Below are 19416 nucleotides of genomic sequence, written 5' to 3'. Positions count from 1 at the left end.
AAATAAGGAAGAAATAAAGAAACAAACTCTCATTAACCCTATTCAATGTCATACATATGACCTTTCACAATACATACGGGCTATGTTAACTTGAACCCAGTATATTTGGACTTAGTGAGGACCACAGAACTACGCCCAAATTTTAGGTGGAACTTGTGTCACAGGAAAACTAAAGAATTATAACACTTGGGATCCCATCACCACACCTTCAGGCCATGACAAATTGATCAAAAGAAGCCTGTTTAAAGCATCTAGGACATCAAAAAGGTATGCCTCGTCAAGACATCCCATGGTCATATATTATAAGTAGAAAAGACACTCAAATCACATGTTACAGCCCCAAAAATGTTATAGTTCTAATAAGTCAAATACAAAAGACTTAACTAAAACTACCAAACTAAGGAGTAATATAATTACAAGCTACATCAAGTTCATTGCATAACCATGTCACAATCAGTTTCATTTAATTGCCTAATCACTGAATTTTTCAAATGTGTACCCAACATTAGATTAATTTTTTATTTTAACATACTTATAAATAATTCAGTAGCAATTGTTGTTTGTTAGCACAACAGATACAGTTACTGAACCTCTGAGCTTACATCCACATGTTCCTTAAATTCCCACTTACAGATTTCCTATGATATTGCAGACTGTACAACTTCCACTATAGTTATCCTCTTACCAAGGTTTATCTTGGAACTTAATCTTTATTCCCAACTTTGTAAAAGTGATTCTAGTTTTGCCTGCAATTTAATTTTTGATCCACCATCTTTCAGGCACAGGCTAACAAAGCTTGAGTTAACAACCTGATCCAGCCATAATGTGCCGACATCACTACTTGTCCAGAAGGCTCACGAGTCACAACACAATTACCAGGTTGGAAAGAGAGAATACAAACAGGATTTCAACATGGAGATGAGAAAATGGCCAGATACTAATACAAATCTATTCTATAACAACCAACTACACTAAATGTCATGTCTTTCTTCTTCTTTAGTCTTATTTTCATATTTGACGGTCAAGCATAGAATTAACAAAAAAAGAGAACAAATTCTTATTTATCATGTCAACATGGCATGCTATTTACTAATGCACATACATTCACAAGGGAATCATGAGAGGCAGTTCTTGGTCATTATCGATAAAGAGAGTTGCTGCAGATTAGATGAATGAAGTTTCGGCAATCAACCCATACCTGTTGTTCAGTATCCTCCTGATCCAGGTAAAATAAGTAAATTAATGTTTCCCTCATGATCTGTAAAGGTGATTTATAGTTGAACATAAGGAGGTCTATCAATAAAAAATTTAAAGAAAGACAAAAATAAATATTTGCACTGGTTTCAGAATTTATTCAAGCATTTCTTCAGTACATTTGCAATTAATTACAACATTTTCCCCCATTGAAAATCTCAGAGCTGATTCTGCCAGATGGCAAGCTGACTATCATCCAAATAAAGATATGAAAGCAATCAATATCTAATATTATACTAGAAATGTTAACCTTATACAACTATATGACGGGTCAACCCCTATTTGCGATACCCAAGGAAAAATGTTTGGTTTTTTGATGATGTTTCTCTAGTACAAAAATAAATCATTACATGTCCATTAAACAGGCCATCAAGATCCATGATCAGATCCGTAATTCTAAAAGTGATGATCGTGCAGGGAATTAACAATGGAATGTTTCTGTGATCCTTTCACAAGAAAAAGGAAAGCCAACAAACCTTGTACTGAACAAGGACATCATTATCTTTCATAGTTTCACGAACTATATTGCCATTTTCATCTTCAACAATCAGAACTTCCTCTGGTTTTGCCATCCGAGATATCATGAGCAATCTTAACTTTGACAATGGACCTGAATAAAGCTGCCGCCGTTGCCATAGCTGTGAACCAAGACCATTGGCCATCCCAGGAAGTAGTGGAGCCTACAGAATTGGTAGGTAACAAGAGTATATCAAAACTGCTATGTTAAGCCAACAGTTCATCCATGTGCATATAGGGGCAGAGATATATTAATAGAAAAACAAGGTTGGAAACAGGACCATAGATGTAATACCAACAACATATACAAAACAAAGATGACATTTCAGATATAGAAATCTAAACTCGTGTGTATGATCCACGAGGTCTAAAATACTTACAAACAAAATATTCATTTGTTTTGCAGATTTTGTCTGTTGATCGAGTTGTCCCAAATTAACAGTTTTATAAGCATCATACTGTGTTTTGATTTTGGACAACTTGCTGAATAGGCAACGCACCTCCAAAACATATATTTTTGTTCATAGACAGTTTAGAGCATTAGACCTTGAAGATCATATCCAACAGTTCAGAATTTCATTTACATCTTTGAATTTGGTAGTGTGTGAAAGTCATTTGCAGGGAAAACTGCCAGTTAACAAACTCTGGAACCTCCTGAGAAAACTTAAGTGAAATTCATAACAGCATTAATTATCTTAATGTAGTCATGATTCTTCTTATTTTGCAGTCATTTCAATCAATGTGAGGAACCTTGAGAATTTGGTGGTTCACCTTCACCACCTAAATTGAAACTCATTCTTCCAAGCATATGCTCCTTGTGTTAAAGAAACCATATTCCATCATATAAAAGGTCCTAATTCGTGTATCAGACAAATCCATCCTTAAAGAGCTTACATAAAGTCTTTCCTTTTAAGTTTTAAAATATATGTTGCTAGTTGTACAGAATCTACTTGAAATTCTCCATGTTGCCTCTAAGTTAGGGTAACAAAATGAAGCCATCATGTAACATATTGAAGCAGACCATTATCAGAATTGCTTCAATACTAGAATACCCGTCCTCGAGATCGGGAATCCAAGATCATCCCCAGATAGTGATTTTGGGCTGAAATATAAGGACAAAAACATCCTTCACTCTAGCCAAAAAAAAAAGTATATCAATATACCATTAATATATTATATCAATATTATATATATGATATTACATTATATTTAATATAATATATTATATTTATGATATATATTATATTATTAATCATATTATTTTCATATTATGATTCGATGATAATTTTAAATTAGAGTAAAAATATCTTACTGCACTTTATATTTATAGAATAAAAATATTTAATATATTACTTCTATTTGCCTTATTTTTCTAATCTATTTGTATTAATAAATAATATATTATAAGTACAAGTAAAAATATTAATTCTATAATAAAAATTAATATATTTTATGGAATTAACAATTTCTAGGACTAATAAATATATTTTTATAGAATCTATTAATTATTAATATATTAAAAAATATAATTATATTTTATTTATAACAGATTATATATGATTAATAAATATATTTTTATAGAATATATTATGGATAGTTTTGGTATTATATAATCAATGATTTTGGATTCTCATAGAATACCAAACAGATTACTTGTGGATATCCGAGAATCTTTAATCACTGGACCGTGGCCTACAAAACTCAATGATGTTAGATCACTAGTGATCAAATCACTATAGGATTCGAATGATTGGTGATCTTAGATTACTATGGTGATTCCATTTGGATCACCAAATGCTACCATATGGTAATAGAGATTGACAAAAGACAAATATTGTATAAAGTGGAATCAGCTGTGAACTGAAAGATAACCAAGTGACACAGGACATAAGACCAAATACAACCAGGAAATCCATAATGTCAGTGACTAATGCTAAAAAAATGTACCTGAAGCCCCATCATGCTGGTAGCAACTGCAGGCTTTTCCAAATTTTGGCGGTGAGCATCAAACAAATCCAGGACAAATGAGTTCCAATAATCCAAGCAAACCTGCCAATGCTCATTTGATAAATATTTAGTACAGATATTCACCAATCTGAACATGAAATCAATATAAAGTGAATGGTGGATGATACTATTATACCTTGAAAACCTCAGTCTCATCAACATATGATATACCAACCAGATATTCAAGACCCAAAAACAAAGCAGCTTGGTTCTCAGCATTGGATTCCAATATTCGAATATGAGCCTGCAGCAAAAATTTTCTATCACTCCAACTATACAATGTATCAATGGAGTCAAGCCCAAGAAGCAAATTCCCAAGTACGCTTTGCTAACAAAATGACATAGGGTATAAACTGAACTCAAAATCAGCATGGCAAAAGTTATCCTGATAATAAAATTTAGTTAGGGTGTGCTAGATTGGGAATAAGAAAGTGAAATGAAAATAGTAATGCCTATTGGAATAGTTATGCTACAAGCTACTTGTATTTAGCAATAGTTTCTGGAACAACATGCGGTTGAGGGTTTTATCATCCATTAAAGAAAAGGAGGTAGGCAAAAATCATGGGCCTGTTCCCAGAAATAATAATAGTTTTTCCATATATAACTATCCCTGGCATAATCAAGACTGGTGGAACTATTCCTTGCATATACCTGCTTTCTAAAGCTGTTTGGCAGGCTTATGTCCAGCCTTATGCCTGCTTTAGTCATAAATAAAAGCTGCCGCATAGAACAACATAGGCCAACAAGCTGCCTAACAAACCAACAGTTTTGGAAAATGTATGAGGGATCATTACGAACATTATGCTAGCTGAAACTACAGTTCAGATCACAAAGCCATCTGTTTACTTATTAATGCATCATAATATATACTCTTATGCAAGATTTGCAGACTCAGTATCGGAACCTGTGCCGGTTGCTGGCCGGTACAATACCATACCAGACTGTACCACACCGTATCGATAATAAAAAAATAAAAAAAAAAAACCTCCCACTGGCACTTAAAAAAAAAAAAAACCTCCCACTGACACTTAAAAAAAAAAAACCGGACCGAACCGGACTGAACTAACCCCAAACCGTACCGAACCAGACTAAACCACCCGATATCGGGTGATTCGGACCGATACCATACCAAACCAATCAGTTCGGTCCGGTTCAGCCTATTTTCCAAAAATTCGGCCTGAACCGGACCGGCTCCCTGCCGATACGCTTTGGTACGGGGTATACCCGCCGGTTCGGGCCAACACGGAATACCATGCTCTTATGAATTACAGCTTCCCAATTGAGTACATTCATTGAATCATGAATACATAAATTTCCTGAAATTACGAGTATTTAACAAAGCAAAAACAAGTTACCTTGTAGAAAGAAGTGAAAAACACCGCAAGATTTTGAATGAAAGCCTGTTCAAAAGGGACAAAAGGCAAATACATCAGTAGGCATTAAAAAGCACAGTAGAAATGAAGAGCCAAAGGACTAGGTTATTCCCACCAAAATATATGAGTCTGCAATGAACAGAAGTTGAACAAGTACCATATAACTAATAAAGATGTACCTGCTCTTCATTCGAACCATTTGCATAGGCATCCGATAAATTAGTTCCAGGTGGGAGAATAGTCTGAAAAACATAGGACATGGTCTCAGCATTCCACATAAATACAGAAAGAAGGCATCTTCAGCGAGAATAATGCATAAAACAGAAAACATCTTCTTTGTTTTTTTTTTCTTTTCAATGGTAAAGTAAAAAAAAAAAAAACATGCCTGTAATTGCACCATGAATATGGTATACATGTTAACATACTGCATGTCATAGAAATCACCAAATTGGAGAGCTGCAATCTGTGAATCGCAAGCCTTGGATTAACCAAAGATGTAGAGTAGCATAATGAGATTGCTTTGGAACAAGCAGAAAAGCATATAAGAAAAGTATATGATAAACCATGCACACTAATATGCACAAATCTTAACAGAGACACATCTCAAGTCTTTCTCAAAAAGAGGCATGTTTTTGGTTCTGTAACATGTATCTGTTTTTGCTTCACCCTTGTATGGTAACAGATGCTCATGAGACCACATGTGTTATCTGACTTCAAGGTATAGCACAATGTATAGAAATGCACAAAGAAAGATACTGTATTTCAAAGGACAGATGTAGAAAAAACATACCTCTGTGAAACAATGAAGTGTAAGATTCCTATATGATGCAACAAGGAAGAATTTTAGGAGTGTCTCCAGCTATCACAGATTGAACAAAACATAGATGCATCAGTTTTGAACTGGACTCAAAAAATGCAATGCATTCAATGCCAACTTGTTCATCAAAACAAGAGGGAGAATTTCTATAACAAACCAGTGGAGACTCGAATACATAACCCAGAGGGATCCATGATAAGAAAGCATGCAGTGTTGCTAGAGTAGCCCGTATAAGTTCAGTCCTTTGAGATGCTGATAGCACATACAAGCATAACTCATGAATGAGCTGAAACTCACTGTTTAAAAATCAAACAAATATTGGGTAAGTCATCTGAATAAAGAATAGGAAATAACACAAACATGATAAGGATCAAAAATTAACATGAAGATGGTGACAGCAGAAGCATGGAACTCGAAGGACAAGTAAATTTTACTCTTCCAAATGAACTGTACAAGTTAACCTATTTTATTGACAGATAACCTATACTCAATAAACAAAGCAATAAAGAAACTCATTGGGCTAAGGATGCAAGCATTATCGCACTAAAGTTTAATTTCAGACATATCTTACCCAGTTACCCAGAAAGATCACTCTACTCATGCTCCAGGTCAAAAGCGTGACAGCAAAGTTTCACCTGAGAAGAACAATGATGGTGAAAAACAAGGATCCCAGCTATCTAGGGTCAGCATCACAGATCCTCACTCACCAACCATTTCTATTTAAGGCTATCTCTGATGTTACTGGAAGCCTTTCCAAATCCTTTCTTACAGCTTCTAGCTATGTTACTTTAGGTCATATCTTCCTTCTAAATCCTTCAACAGAGCTTAAAGTAGATCTCCTTACCAGAACCTCATCAGATCTTTGCTATATGTGTCCATATCTTCTCAATCAGCACTGTATCACTTGAACCAAAGTTGGTCCATGTCATTCAGATCCTCTAATACATACTCATTCCTCATTGTAATCTTCCTAGATTTTTTTTTTCACTTGTATACCTCAGTATTTTCATTTCTACTACAATTAATTGGTTTTCGTGGACCTGCTCTATTGCCCAACTTTCAGAAGGATACAACATCACTGGCCTTCCTATTGTACAATTAAGTTTACCCACATGAATATATTTTGTCGCCAGCAGTCCACCTTCAAGAATATGCTTATCAGCTCAATAGTGATTCCTCATGCTCCCAACTTTCAGACTTTCAGGCATGTGTCGTCAAGAATTTTCCAATCTCATCATGTGGGTTAGCACCTTAGAATCCCTTTATCTAGTTCTAACACACCATCATTAACACTTAGCTTTTCTATGCACCTAGTTCTCATGAGTTTATCTTTAATCTACATGTGGTGTATGACCTAAAACGATGAAAGGTGTGAGAAATTGTATATGATTTTATTGTATTGTATGCAGATTGATTCACTTTTATGCTATGTTGCACCATTACAATATGCAAGCTTTCATTTCTTGCGGCATGTGAATTATAAACACACAAGGTTTGATAAGTGCACACCTAAATTTGCTTTGCTGGTCATGGGCTGAATTGTTATACAAAATATAGTCACATCATGCATGAGCAAAAGTCAAGATAGATGTCATTTTTGGTGCAGAAGCACCATAAGAATTCATTTAAAGAGATTATTTCGTTATCTATCTCACGCTGGACTGTGTGAAAAGACAATTTGAGTTGGCTCACTCTGGGCAGGAATGTTGCCGTATATAAATAGTAGGAATTGGACTTTATACCCTCAAGAGAATGGTGTTCGACTCAACACTCGCCAATCCTCTAATTGTCTAAGCCATGTTTGGTTAATGAAATGGAGAGCATATAATTAGCAAACATTCAAGTAATAAGCTTGATAAAGCTTGCCTGCAAACAACAAAGTTGGCAAATATTGCTTACAAGCAGAGCAGAAAGAAAGTGCTTATAGTCACCATAATGTATTACCTATTTAGTGACTGCTTAAGTTCTTTGATTTTCTGCTGAGTCATTTCTCCTCTTGAAAAGTCAAAAACTTCTTCACTAAGAAGCTGCATGATTGATGATCTACATTGATTCATATTTCAAAAGAGAAAGAATGTGCTTCTAAAACAAAGATTCAGAGATAAGGGTGGATACCTTTAATATAAGCATGCAGTTTTCACAGATTATTTCACTACTCTTTGCTGCTGATACAAGATCAGGAATAAAACTTTGCCATCTGGCAGGCCACTCATGCTTTAAAACCTATATTTCCAAGGGTTGCAAATGGTAAAATAAAGAAGTTCAGAAGCATATTCAAACCAACGCCTAAAAAGTAATTCTGCATGTCAAGAATTATATGCAGCATATAAAAAAATAATTGAAGTGACTGTTGTAATATCCTTGATTTTGATGCATATAAATAATTAATAAAAAAAATACTATGAAGGAAAAAGAAAAGTTTGAACTCCTCATTGCCCAAGCTATAGTACAATGATTGTTTATAATGGACAAATAGCATGTCTAAAACCAAAAGTTCACAAGCCAGCAATTTACCTGAACCAATATAATATTCAGCTTATTGGCATATAGCCTCTCCCGTCGAAAGGAGTCTTCATTACTTGAAAGCTGGTGAGAATAAGCATTGACAGACAATGCATAGAAAAGATTTAACATTTTATTAGTATGGATAATTATCAGCAAAGCACTACTTGCACTAGCTGAGAATAAAGTACAAGATAAGCTCCATACCTTCACAATGATCTCTGAGATGTAGTTTTTAATTCCATCTCGCTGTTCAACTGGTAAAACATTCCAGCGATACTTAATGACACCTTCTAGTACCTACATGGAAGTCATCGGAGAAGAATGAAGGTTCGAGCATGGCTTCCACCTATTGTGATGTAGGTGTAGGATGAAAGAACCAATGGGGTCTTTCAAAATCATATAATTCCAATACTTTAAAAGAAAAATTGTTCAATGGTTTAGAAAGCAATATCTCTTTTGGTTCAATAAGATGGCCTTCATTCTGTATGATAGAATACATATAAAAATTTGTTCAGAAACATTCATAACTTTTATGTCAATTGCTTTTTATGTTGTTTTCACTATTTTGGTTCTTCACTTCTTCTTATCTCCTACCATCTTTTTTTACTCAACCATAAAATGGATCAAAGGAAAATAAATTTCTCAATCGACAATTGCAAGAAAGTTATCTGATGCCAGTCACTCCTTTAAACAAGTAAACTTACTAGACAATAAAATAGGTTTTCTATACTCATTTAAGATAACAAATTATAAAAATCAGTTGTTTTCTATTTATCATATATATCGAAAAAATAAACCACCTTTCGTTGCATAAAGAAATTAAATCCCACCAACAAACCAGACAAAAATGTGACAACAATCTGAAACCTGTTATGCATGCTCCAACTACCACATAAATATAGAACTCAAAGCATAGATTTATTTTTACTTTGCACGTCAGTTTGTTAATATGCACAAGAACAATAAAATGTCATCTGCAAACGCAGGGCATACATGGAACTGTTTGGAAAATGAAAGAACAGTGTGGTGTAAACTCAGTTATGACTTCTATTTAAAACCAGTAATAAATTAAATCATGTGACATTTGATGAAGAGCTTTATTCACCTGAAGAGCGAAAAATTTAGTGTTTAAATTTTGTGTGTTCTGTAAAATGTGAACCACTTGCAGCCAGGTGTCTGGATTGTTCTGCAACTCCCTCAGTATCTGATCCGCAGCTGTCCTCTGACAACAAAACAAAAGGCAGTGTTTAAATGAAATAAACCAATAAATAAGGATGAGACTCAAAAGAATCTATAATATGTTTGACTGTAGTTCAGCCAACCACGGACATTGAAGTAAATTACAAAATGACAGAAAAGCCAGCAGTTGTAGCACTGTTTACATGTTACTCTTCAGGAAGCTCCAAGAACTTCCCAACGATGCCAAACAGATGATATGCCAAAATAAAGATAGACTGAAAGATAAATTTTCAGGTATATAGGCACACTGGCTGGTATCGAAACATCTGAATCAGTATCAACGCTAAACTAAACACCGATTCGTAATTAAAGAAGTAGAAAAAGAAATCCAGAATTCCGGAACAGCAGCCTTCTATCATCTAAAACCCCACAAGAGCAGGGGAAAAGCCTATTTTTCTTTTCTGACGAAAATAGTCACCGAATTACTATCAACCGTCAAACAAAACATGAATTCATGAACTCCCGTAGCTAGAGAAGAAGTGACAAATAATATCTAAAATTTCAAAAAGGTGCTCTCGTTCATCTGAAACCCGACTTAAGTCCCAGAAAAAGGCTTTCAACCAGAACGATACAAACCTGAATCAGTAAAAATCTAATAACAGAACACCATAGGTAAACAAGAAGTAGAAAATAAGAATCAAAGCTTTCTTCCGGAAAGATGGACACCTGAATCAGTACCGATCTTATCACAAAGTACCATAGTTAAACAAGAAGTAGAAAAAGAACACAAGAACCAAGAATTTCAAGAAAAGAACGGTCTTTCGTCTCAAACTAAGCGATCAAAACTCGAATAATTACCGAAAACGCATGCATGAGTATCTACCCCACGACTTTCCCCCCGAATAAGTTAAAAAAAGAAAAAAAGAAAACCCCAAGATAAGCACTCGAACTCCGTGGCGACCAACCAACTAACGGAAGTAAAACCAAAGATACAAAGCAAGAAGAAGAAAACATGCGATGTAGGAAATGAATAATGCTCACCTCCTCCTTCGATCCCGTCCCATAGAAGGCGGCCACGGTGGCATCGAGCAGAGCGACGTCGATCGGCTGGCTCAAATCCCTCAGCTTCTCCGCCATTGCAGCAGGGAACCCGAATCAGGCACGCGCCAACCCTAGCAACGTCGAGGTCGCGTTTTCTCGAACAAGAAACGAATCAAAGAGGACGGAAGATGGAGGAAACGAAGAAGGAATCCACAAACCCAGGATTTGCCGCGCTCTGGCTCGAGAGCGGGCGAGGTTTTCAAAAAGGAGGAGAAAAAGGAAGAAGCTTCGAACCGGTTTTGCCTCCTTTTCCTCCTTTCACCCTTTCTTCTTTCTTTTTATTTTCTCTTTACCGCCTCTTGTCTCTCTTCTTCCGAAATCGCGACCCCTCGGAGACAATGGAGTGAGATTTGGCGAAGGATTTGGGCCCCGGGGGCTTCGAAGGGAACGGAAATAGTACCATTGGAGTAATTTTTGGGAGTGAGACCGCGACGCTTTCGTTATGGGTCAAGTAGACAACCACTCCACTGTTTGACTCTTCAACAACGAGACTGCGCTGCGGGCCTGCCAGCCAGCTAGCGGAGCCAGGGGTTCGGATATATATTTGCTGGGGAGATCGAAAGTAAAGGTTTAATTCTTCACGCTAGAGCATTCGGAGATATGATCTAGACTGATATACATCCATCATGTCATATATTTTCTGTGATATTTTAATTTTTAATATTTTTTATTATGTTCATACCAAATTAATAATGTACTATCTTTTATATATATATATATATATCTTACTCTATTAAAATTGGAGAGCTAATTTTTCAATATTGGCATTTTTTATGTAGAGAATTATTTGTTTTGCCTAAGCATTTTCCAATGGAGTTTTGGATTATTTTGTTGCTCGAGATAAATTTTTTTTATTTTAATTACAAGAGGCTAATATTCATCTTTTATTATGCTATGATTACCTCACTCTCAGGGGAGGTGGGATAGAATCTTGATCTTTTCGCCTACATGTCATAATACTATCCAAGCACATGCTTGGTGGTTGCTTGAGGTAAGATGGAGGCAACAATGTTACAAGAAGAAAAAATTACAGCTTACAGCATCCCATCTAAAATTGACAATCACAAAGAGCCCTATTCATGAGCTTTATCATGAGACCACCAGGCCTTAAGAATCAATATTTATACAAATCAACCATAAATCAGATACTACCTAGTCAATCAGCCTTCTGATTCGCCAAAACAGGTCTGATTCATCCACTCTCCTGCATTACTCTTCAGCCCCGTCAGTAATAAGTATACCCCATCATAGCAACTAAACTCAAGTGATCGAATAATCACCATGAAGCTAAGTATCACATCTTCTGGATGGAGGCAGCAAAACTTTTAGATCACCCCAAATTCTCTAGTGGGATTCTGCAGTTCTCTTAGAACCCAGCTGCTCTCAAAACTTAAAAGTATGTAAATTCTTTTGCAACACAATGAAAACAGAGCATTTCTTGTTTAAGAAGATTCGCCTATTTCTTTCCTATCATGCATTCCAATGTAGAGATATAACCATTTGATCCCAGGCTTTTCTCCTCCAAAATTTTCATAGCATCTGAAAACTTGAAGGCCATCCCCTTAGCTCAAGACAAGTCAATAAGATCATCCAAATGCTCGACCATACTTCCAACATAGCACCAATGTTGCAGTTAGAGGCTCGAATGGATCGGTCTTTGTGCCCATCCTAGCGATACATTGTCTGCTTCAGCCTCTAGCATATCAAAATGCCATCTTGGACCTCACGATTTTGTCCTATATAAAAATACATTGTTGGGGGAGAGAAGACATTAATCCTATATAAGTCAGAATCTATATTAACTTACAATGAATGTGAAATTAAAGATGCTGTCCTTTCATAACGCTACTCATAAATAGACATCCTACGAAGAGATACGGCACTAACTCAAAATTATTATCATAGAGACAGCAACCAGCACTAGTTGACCATCCTTGTTGTCCATCATCTCTTTCATATGTAGCCTATTTTTTAGAGCAAGCCAAATGAAAACTCCAATTTTCTCCGGTGCAGCAGCTTGCCAAACTGTTCTCTAGAATGGGCACATCGATCCACCGTTGTTAATGAATTTGTAAAACAAGGCAACCGTGAACTTTCCCATGTGACTCGACTTCCAAATCGGTGTACCGGCTACTCCCAATGGTCTTACAGCGATTACAATCCCATCAGTCTGCTGAATGGGCCCATTTGCACCACCATCAGTAGCGTCCTGACTTTTAAGTGCCACCTTAAAAGTAAAAAATGACACTTTACATGACTTAAAAAGTAAAAACCATGGCAATAAGAAAAGTTACATGGCTACCAATGCCGACCTCGCGGCAAGCGATCGAATCATAGTCCTTATTGTCTCAAACGTGGACTCTAATCTTGATAATTTGCCTTTGTCCTCACTAACCAGCATCCCGACATCAGCTCCTTGGACCTACCCCTGTCACCTAATCCTATCCACCACCTTGCCACTAGCAATGACCACCCCTTCCCCCTTAATGTCCCTCTTTCCTCACCACCCCCAAACACATATACATAAGCGTCTGCCCTACACCGTTTATGGGAACAAGTTCCCCTGTCCATCTTAACGATTCCTAGCCCCCCTACTCATGGAATCAAGAACTCTCATTGCATCGTCCTTTGGTTTTCACCATCTATTGTTCCCCCTGGCCCCACCATCGATGACCAGTCTAAGCCACATATGTCTATTCGGTTTAGAAACTTCTTTGATGCTCAATGATTAAGAAGGTTGACGATGTGTCCGGGATCCTTCGAATCGCGCTTCGCCGTGAGCAACACTGCTTCATGCTACTGGTGCAGCGAGTCCACCATAGAGTCATGATGATGGCATACAGGTCTAGTCGCATACTGGAGAGGGAGAAGGACACCAAGTGATGGTACGTTTCTTTGTTCCCACTCTCTGCTATCATATTTTTCAATTTAAACAACATAATGGAGTTACTGGCAAATAACCCGCGCTAGCCAGCAAACCAAAAAAGCTCGATAATGATATATATATATATATATATATATATATATATAATGATGATCTCAAATAATTAATAAATTTAAATTTAAATTATAAATTTTTTATCTAAAAACTTATTATGATTTTATTTCTTCTTCCTCGTAATATATTATTAACCAATATAAAATAAATAGTACCCAATAATATCTTGATAAACAATTGTACACATTAAGTATAAGTCGCTATATATTATCATCCATAGATTGATCAAACGGGTGCAGATGAAGAATTAGAAAATGCTTTATTAATCTTCGCCAGCAATAGATTCTTCATCCGAACTGAAAACAAGGCATAGAAGAATTTTCTAAATATTTTTTAAATATGAAAATTTTACGATACAATGGAAACAAAAATAAATTAATTTTATTACCCAAAAATATATTAAGTTGATTAAATAAAATTATTTAATAAAAATATTGCATTATCGTATCCAAAAAAATAGCTACTTTTTGCTAATTAATGTTAACCAATATAGATTTTCAAAAAAAAATTCCACAAATCCATGCTAATATTATATAATATTTAGTTTGCCATAATCTACTCATTTTTTTAAATTTTCTAATAAAATATTTTTCTAAACAAATATTATTAAATTTTTTAACTTGATCAAATTAAGTGATATTCAAGATACTGGATTAATTAAATCATATATTAACTTGATCTAAATAAAAATATTTAATAAACATATTATATTATCATATCAAAAAAAAGTAACTATTTTTTTGAAAATTTATGTTGGTTTATGCCAATCAACATAAATTTTCAAAAAAAAATCCACTAATCTATGCTAATATTATATAATATTTATTTTGCCATAATCTGCTAATTTTTTTTAATTTTTTAATAAAATATTTTTTCAAATGAATATTATTAAATTTTTAGAATCCACTAATCATTATTTTAAAGCTTTTTATCATATATTTTTTTATGAGGGCATATACATAATAAAAAGGCGCGCAGAATGTCTATGCGTAACCGGCATATAGACTATTCTATGCACCCATCCACTTAAGTACTACATCCTCTTTTCAGAACCTTCTACCATTTTAACCCCCAACCGCCCCCCCCCCACCACAGTGGCAACCCACCTTCCTGATCTCCACTGCTCCCACCCCTTGCTGCTCACCTCTGCCACTTTCTCCTCCACCCCCACCTGCTGATCTCTTAACCACCACTGTCCCCCCGGATCCTCTCTCAATCACTGCCGTATACCTCTTCCTCCTCACCCCTCTGCCCCTCATCCCCACTGCTTCTCCCCCCCTTGCCCCCCACCCCCGCTGCTTCCCCCTCCATCACCCGTCTCCCACCTTTCTGATCTCCAACTGGATCTCACCGGTCCCCACCCTTCCACCTCTTGCATCATATCTGCATGCGCCGTCCATCGTCAACTGGATCTCACCGCTATTGCTCGATTCCACCAACCAAGGATCTGCACAGGAGGCGTTGAAATCCATACCTGTGTATCCATCTCTTACTCTGTCGATGAGGAAGCGCGCCATCTGCAATATGTGCCAATGTTGGCGCACTGTACTATCTGTTGACCCATTCTTTTTCCCCTTACGTGGATTCATTTTTTTTCTTTTTTTCCTTATCCCTCTCTTCATCTTCTCTTAGCCCTATCCTTCGACTTCCCTATCCCCGTAACCCCAACCCTAGCCCTAGCCCTAACCCTTATTGGGTACCACTGCAATCCCACCGCCAAGCCTAACCCTAACCCAAACCCTAGTGCCAACCCTCATCCTTCCCATCACCATCTCGGTGCCTCTAATCTGAACCATCAGCACCTGTGAACCTTCTTGGTTGGAAAACCCTAACTCTCACCGCCGTCTCCACCGCCGCTGTTCAAACCTAACCCAATCCAAACCCTAAGTCTTACCCAAATCTTAAGGCTAACCCTAAGGCTAACCGAACCTAACCCTAATCCTAATATCTTGTCCTAATCCAGGTTGGCCCAACTCCATTATGGAATGTGACCCAAACCCTAATGCTGAGTCGAACCCTAATGCTAATCGTAAGGCTAACCCGAACCTAGATCCTACGTCTAACCTAGACCCACAACTCAAAACTCGAATCCCATAAACCAATACACCAGTAACCCAATAACCTGAATCTGTATATCTGAATTCATGGATCCGAAGCTTTTAATACCCAAAGAATACCCAAATCTGAATTCTATAGGCCAAAACCCAATAACTCAAATCTGTAACACGAACCCACATCCGTGCACATCTGTGCATGGAAGCTGCTGCACTTCAGCACGCCATTGACTGTGGAAGGCTCCATGGTGATTCTCAGGAATGGATGGCTGCTTTATGCAACAACCTCTCAAAAAACCCCACGAAGATCAAAAACATTGATCGGACATGAACCCTCTCTCTTCCATATGATGTAGCATGGGAAGAGGAAGGCTGCCACAGCAACTCCCTATTGTTCTGATGGTATTTAAAAAAAGTAGAAAACGGACATACTGAATCCTCCCTTTTTCCTCATATGACACAGTAAAGGGTCCGGACGGCTACAGCACACCTACAGTAACCACCCTAACCAATCCGATGAGATTGTAAATTGAAAATGAGAGGATATACATCTATTGTAAGTTTTCTTTTAAAAAAAAATCTCACCACAGAAAATCTTCTTCCATGTACGGTCTCCTCCTATCATATGGAGGAGAACATATATATATATAGATCATCTCTTTCTTTCTCTGCTATACAGTCTCTTCCATCATCACCCTCTGTGAGAACCTGCAACTCTCCGTCCAAATCACTATTATGTTAGCTTGCCAAAACCATTGATTGTTCTGTCCAACTATCTATTATCCAGCAGTTTAGATCCACAATTCAGGTGGAATGACTAGAAGATCCGCTCTCCCTCTTAAATCGATCTCTGTCACCTAGCAAATGGATCCGGCCATTCAGCAGGTCATCCAGCAAGTGGATTTTAAGCAGATGATTCCTTTTTTTTCTTTTAAATGTAAAATATATCAGGCATTGGTGGGATCAGACGATAGGCAGGACCGACGGGATCGGCAAGTAACGTCTGCCACCAGCATGCGGATTCGATTGATTTTTTATTATTTTATTTTTATTATGTGATATTTTAAATTTTAGACTCGTTTATTATGTGACATTTTAAATATTACCCTCATTCTCTGACATCTAATATTTGAAATGTGAACAAATGAGCCATTAGATGGCTGACACATGGTAGATGGATAGGACTACATGTGGAATGCTCGACATGCAATACTTGTCGTATTGAAAAAGGATTAGCTTTCTCTTTAATGTAATATATAGATTTTCTCCTGTTTTCTCCTTTCATATTGGATGATAGGACCCACAGGTACGATGATTTAGATGTTCCTCCAAGTGTGCCGCCTAGTCCATTTCCTTCTCACTTGAAAATAGTTGAGTTGCACCCATTTGAAACTTTCCTCAAATACATAAAGTTTTAACTAGAAAGTATAATCCCACTTTGTTGACTTTGGAAGGAGAGAATCTGAAGTTATTGAAGCCGACTACTTTTAGCTTCTATCACTTTCACCTAAACATACCAGGAATTAGTAATTGTATTGGATAGTCGATGATTGAAATTGGATTGCTAGTAGGAGTTATGCATGCTGTTTGACTGTTATATTTTTGTATGACATGTTAGGGTATTATCTGGAGTAAAAAAAAAGAAAGAAGAAAAACCTAGGGCGGCCCAAATTCAGAACGAATACATCACATCAACAAGTCGGCTAATACTTAATTTTCACCCAAGTGCTTGGGAGCTATCAAGTGGGTTCAAGGTGGAAAGCAGGTCGACTTGATTGAATTAGTGTAGAGAGCCTGCTTGCTAATTAGAACTATGTGATTGAGCGAGTCCACAGCAGAGGTTCAGGTTGTATGTTTCTCACGAAAGAATTATCATTTTTTTTCATGACATTAACCACTGGATCATGCCTCGCACGGCTCTCAAAGCACTCCAAACTTTCTTGTTCATTGGTCTACATAGCTCTTCTAGCGGCTATGACGTGATCCAACAGCAACAGTATATATTGTGAAAAAATATGCATCATTCTTTCACGCCAAATACACATTCCAATACCCTGTAGCATTACATGGATTGTAAACTATATAAGCCTCGAGTACAATGCCATTGGCATCCCAAGCAGTCACCAAACTTCATAAGATACCCAGCCGCACGATGCTGTAGTGACTTTGGTCAGCATCTTCTCTGCATATTTGACTTGCTCAGTTCTGGGGTCTGCTATCTTAAGGGAAGTTTGAGAGATTTAGTTTTATATCACTTCTGGAACCGCATGGCTCACTGCTCTTCCTTGGGAACTTTTTTTTTTGTTTTTTTTGTTTTTTTGTAACTACTGTTACCGGATATATCTTGGTTGGTTTACCTGCATGAGCAGGTTGGTCTGTATTTGTGAGCAATACTAATCTTTCCAAATTCCTGCTGTTGGCCTTTTCTTACCAAAAAAATGAAAAACATCGCATTAAATATGCATCGTTGCTGGAATTTTGAAAGCTTTTCTTTTTCTAGAACTCTAAATCTAATATATCTAATCTAATATCTAATACGTATATATATATATATATATTATAAAATAAAAATTTTAAAAAAATTTCTTAGCATTTGAGATTATCCATGCAAGCAGTTTTTTTTATGCCATGTCTCCTCCTACCTAACATTCCTTCAAGCATTAAATTCAAACCTTAAATTAATAAAAAACTATATTAAATCTTATTTATATGAAATAACTTATGTTATTAATATGTGATATTATTATATTCTTATAATTAAAGTCTATTTATATAGATAGTTGAGAATATGAAATGACACTAAGAATTTAAATGAATATTATTTTTTTATTTATATATAATTTTTTTTTAATATGATTAGATTTAGAATTCGTGCGTAATGCATGAGCTCAAAACTAGTATATATTATAAAGCAGAAACTGAGAGAAAATTTTTTAATATTTTTGAGATTGTTCACGTAAGTATTTTTTTTCATGTCATATATCTTTCTATCTAACAATTTTTCAAGCATTAAATTTAAATTTTGGATTAATGAAAAATTATATTAAATCTTATTTATATAAATTAAATTATATTATTAATGTATGATTTTATTGTATTTTTATAATTAAAATCTATTTATATAGATGGTTAAGAATATGAAATAAAATTAAAAATTTAAATAAATATTATTTTATTATTTACATATATATTTTTTAATATGATCAAATTTAAAATTTCATGTGCAACTTACAGGCCCAAAACTAGTTGAGGAATAATTGGGATGGCGAATTTCAAACAAATCCTCGTGGAACTATACATAAAACCCGAGGGAGGAGGTAGAAAAGAAATGAAGTTGGATTTCGGGATATCCGGGACTGAAGCGATGTGCGGAGCCGTACGCGATTCGTTGCTAATTTTGTTTTCGTTTCGCAATGCTTTCCCGCCGGCCCCGCCCCCACCCCACTCCAACACCACCCCACCACCCCCCCACCCCCCCCCCCCGGCCCCACCAAACTCCTGGCCCTCTAACCACTTGATTCCCATTGCTGATCCACCAACTTCCTCTCCACCATCTTTCTCCCTATGGACGACTTCTACGTTAACCGCGGCTCCTCCAATGGATGACATGAA

At 36.3% G+C, this 19416-nt stretch overlaps 1 protein-coding gene across 2 annotated transcripts in view; it reads right to left on the bottom strand.

The window, feature by feature from the left end:
- LOC105051419 (protein EXPORTIN 1A) overlaps positions 1-11221 on the bottom strand; it is a 31130-nt gene extending 19909 nt beyond the window's left edge. Inside the window, exons 1-15 of one of the 2 annotated variants that reach the window (XM_010931867.4) lie at positions 10693-11220; positions 9578-9694; positions 8677-8769; positions 8482-8553; positions 8083-8190; positions 7912-7994; positions 6125-6263; positions 5941-6009; positions 5536-5613; positions 5330-5392; positions 5133-5177; positions 3914-4021; positions 3718-3819; positions 1731-1934; positions 1199-1258 (exon numbers count right to left, since the gene is read on the bottom strand). In XM_010931867.4, the coding sequence (XP_010930169.1) occupies positions 1199-1258; positions 1731-1934; positions 3718-3819; positions 3914-4021; positions 5133-5177; positions 5330-5392; positions 5536-5613; positions 5941-6009; positions 6125-6263; positions 7912-7994; positions 8083-8190; positions 8482-8553; positions 8677-8769; positions 9578-9694; positions 10693-10788 (1437 nt within the window). In that variant the 5' untranslated portion in view covers positions 10789-11220. Of the gene's footprint in view, positions 1-1198; positions 1259-1730; positions 1935-3717; positions 3820-3913; positions 4022-5132; positions 5178-5329; positions 5393-5535; positions 5614-5940; positions 6010-6124; positions 6264-7911; positions 7995-8082; positions 8191-8481; positions 8554-8676; positions 8770-9577; positions 9695-10692 lie in introns of both variants that reach the window. The other variant, XM_073252275.1, reaches the window with a different exon arrangement.
- Between the last annotated feature and the right edge of the window lie 8195 nt (positions 11222-19416).

Source organism: Elaeis guineensis, chromosome 2 (assembly GCF_000442705.2).
Source record: "Elaeis guineensis isolate ETL-2024a chromosome 2, EG11, whole genome shotgun sequence".
Lineage (NCBI taxonomy): Eukaryota > Viridiplantae > Streptophyta > Magnoliopsida > Arecales > Arecaceae > Elaeis > Elaeis guineensis.
Note: the sequence above shows the minus strand (reverse complement) of the source record. Positions and strands in the feature narration are given on the sequence as shown.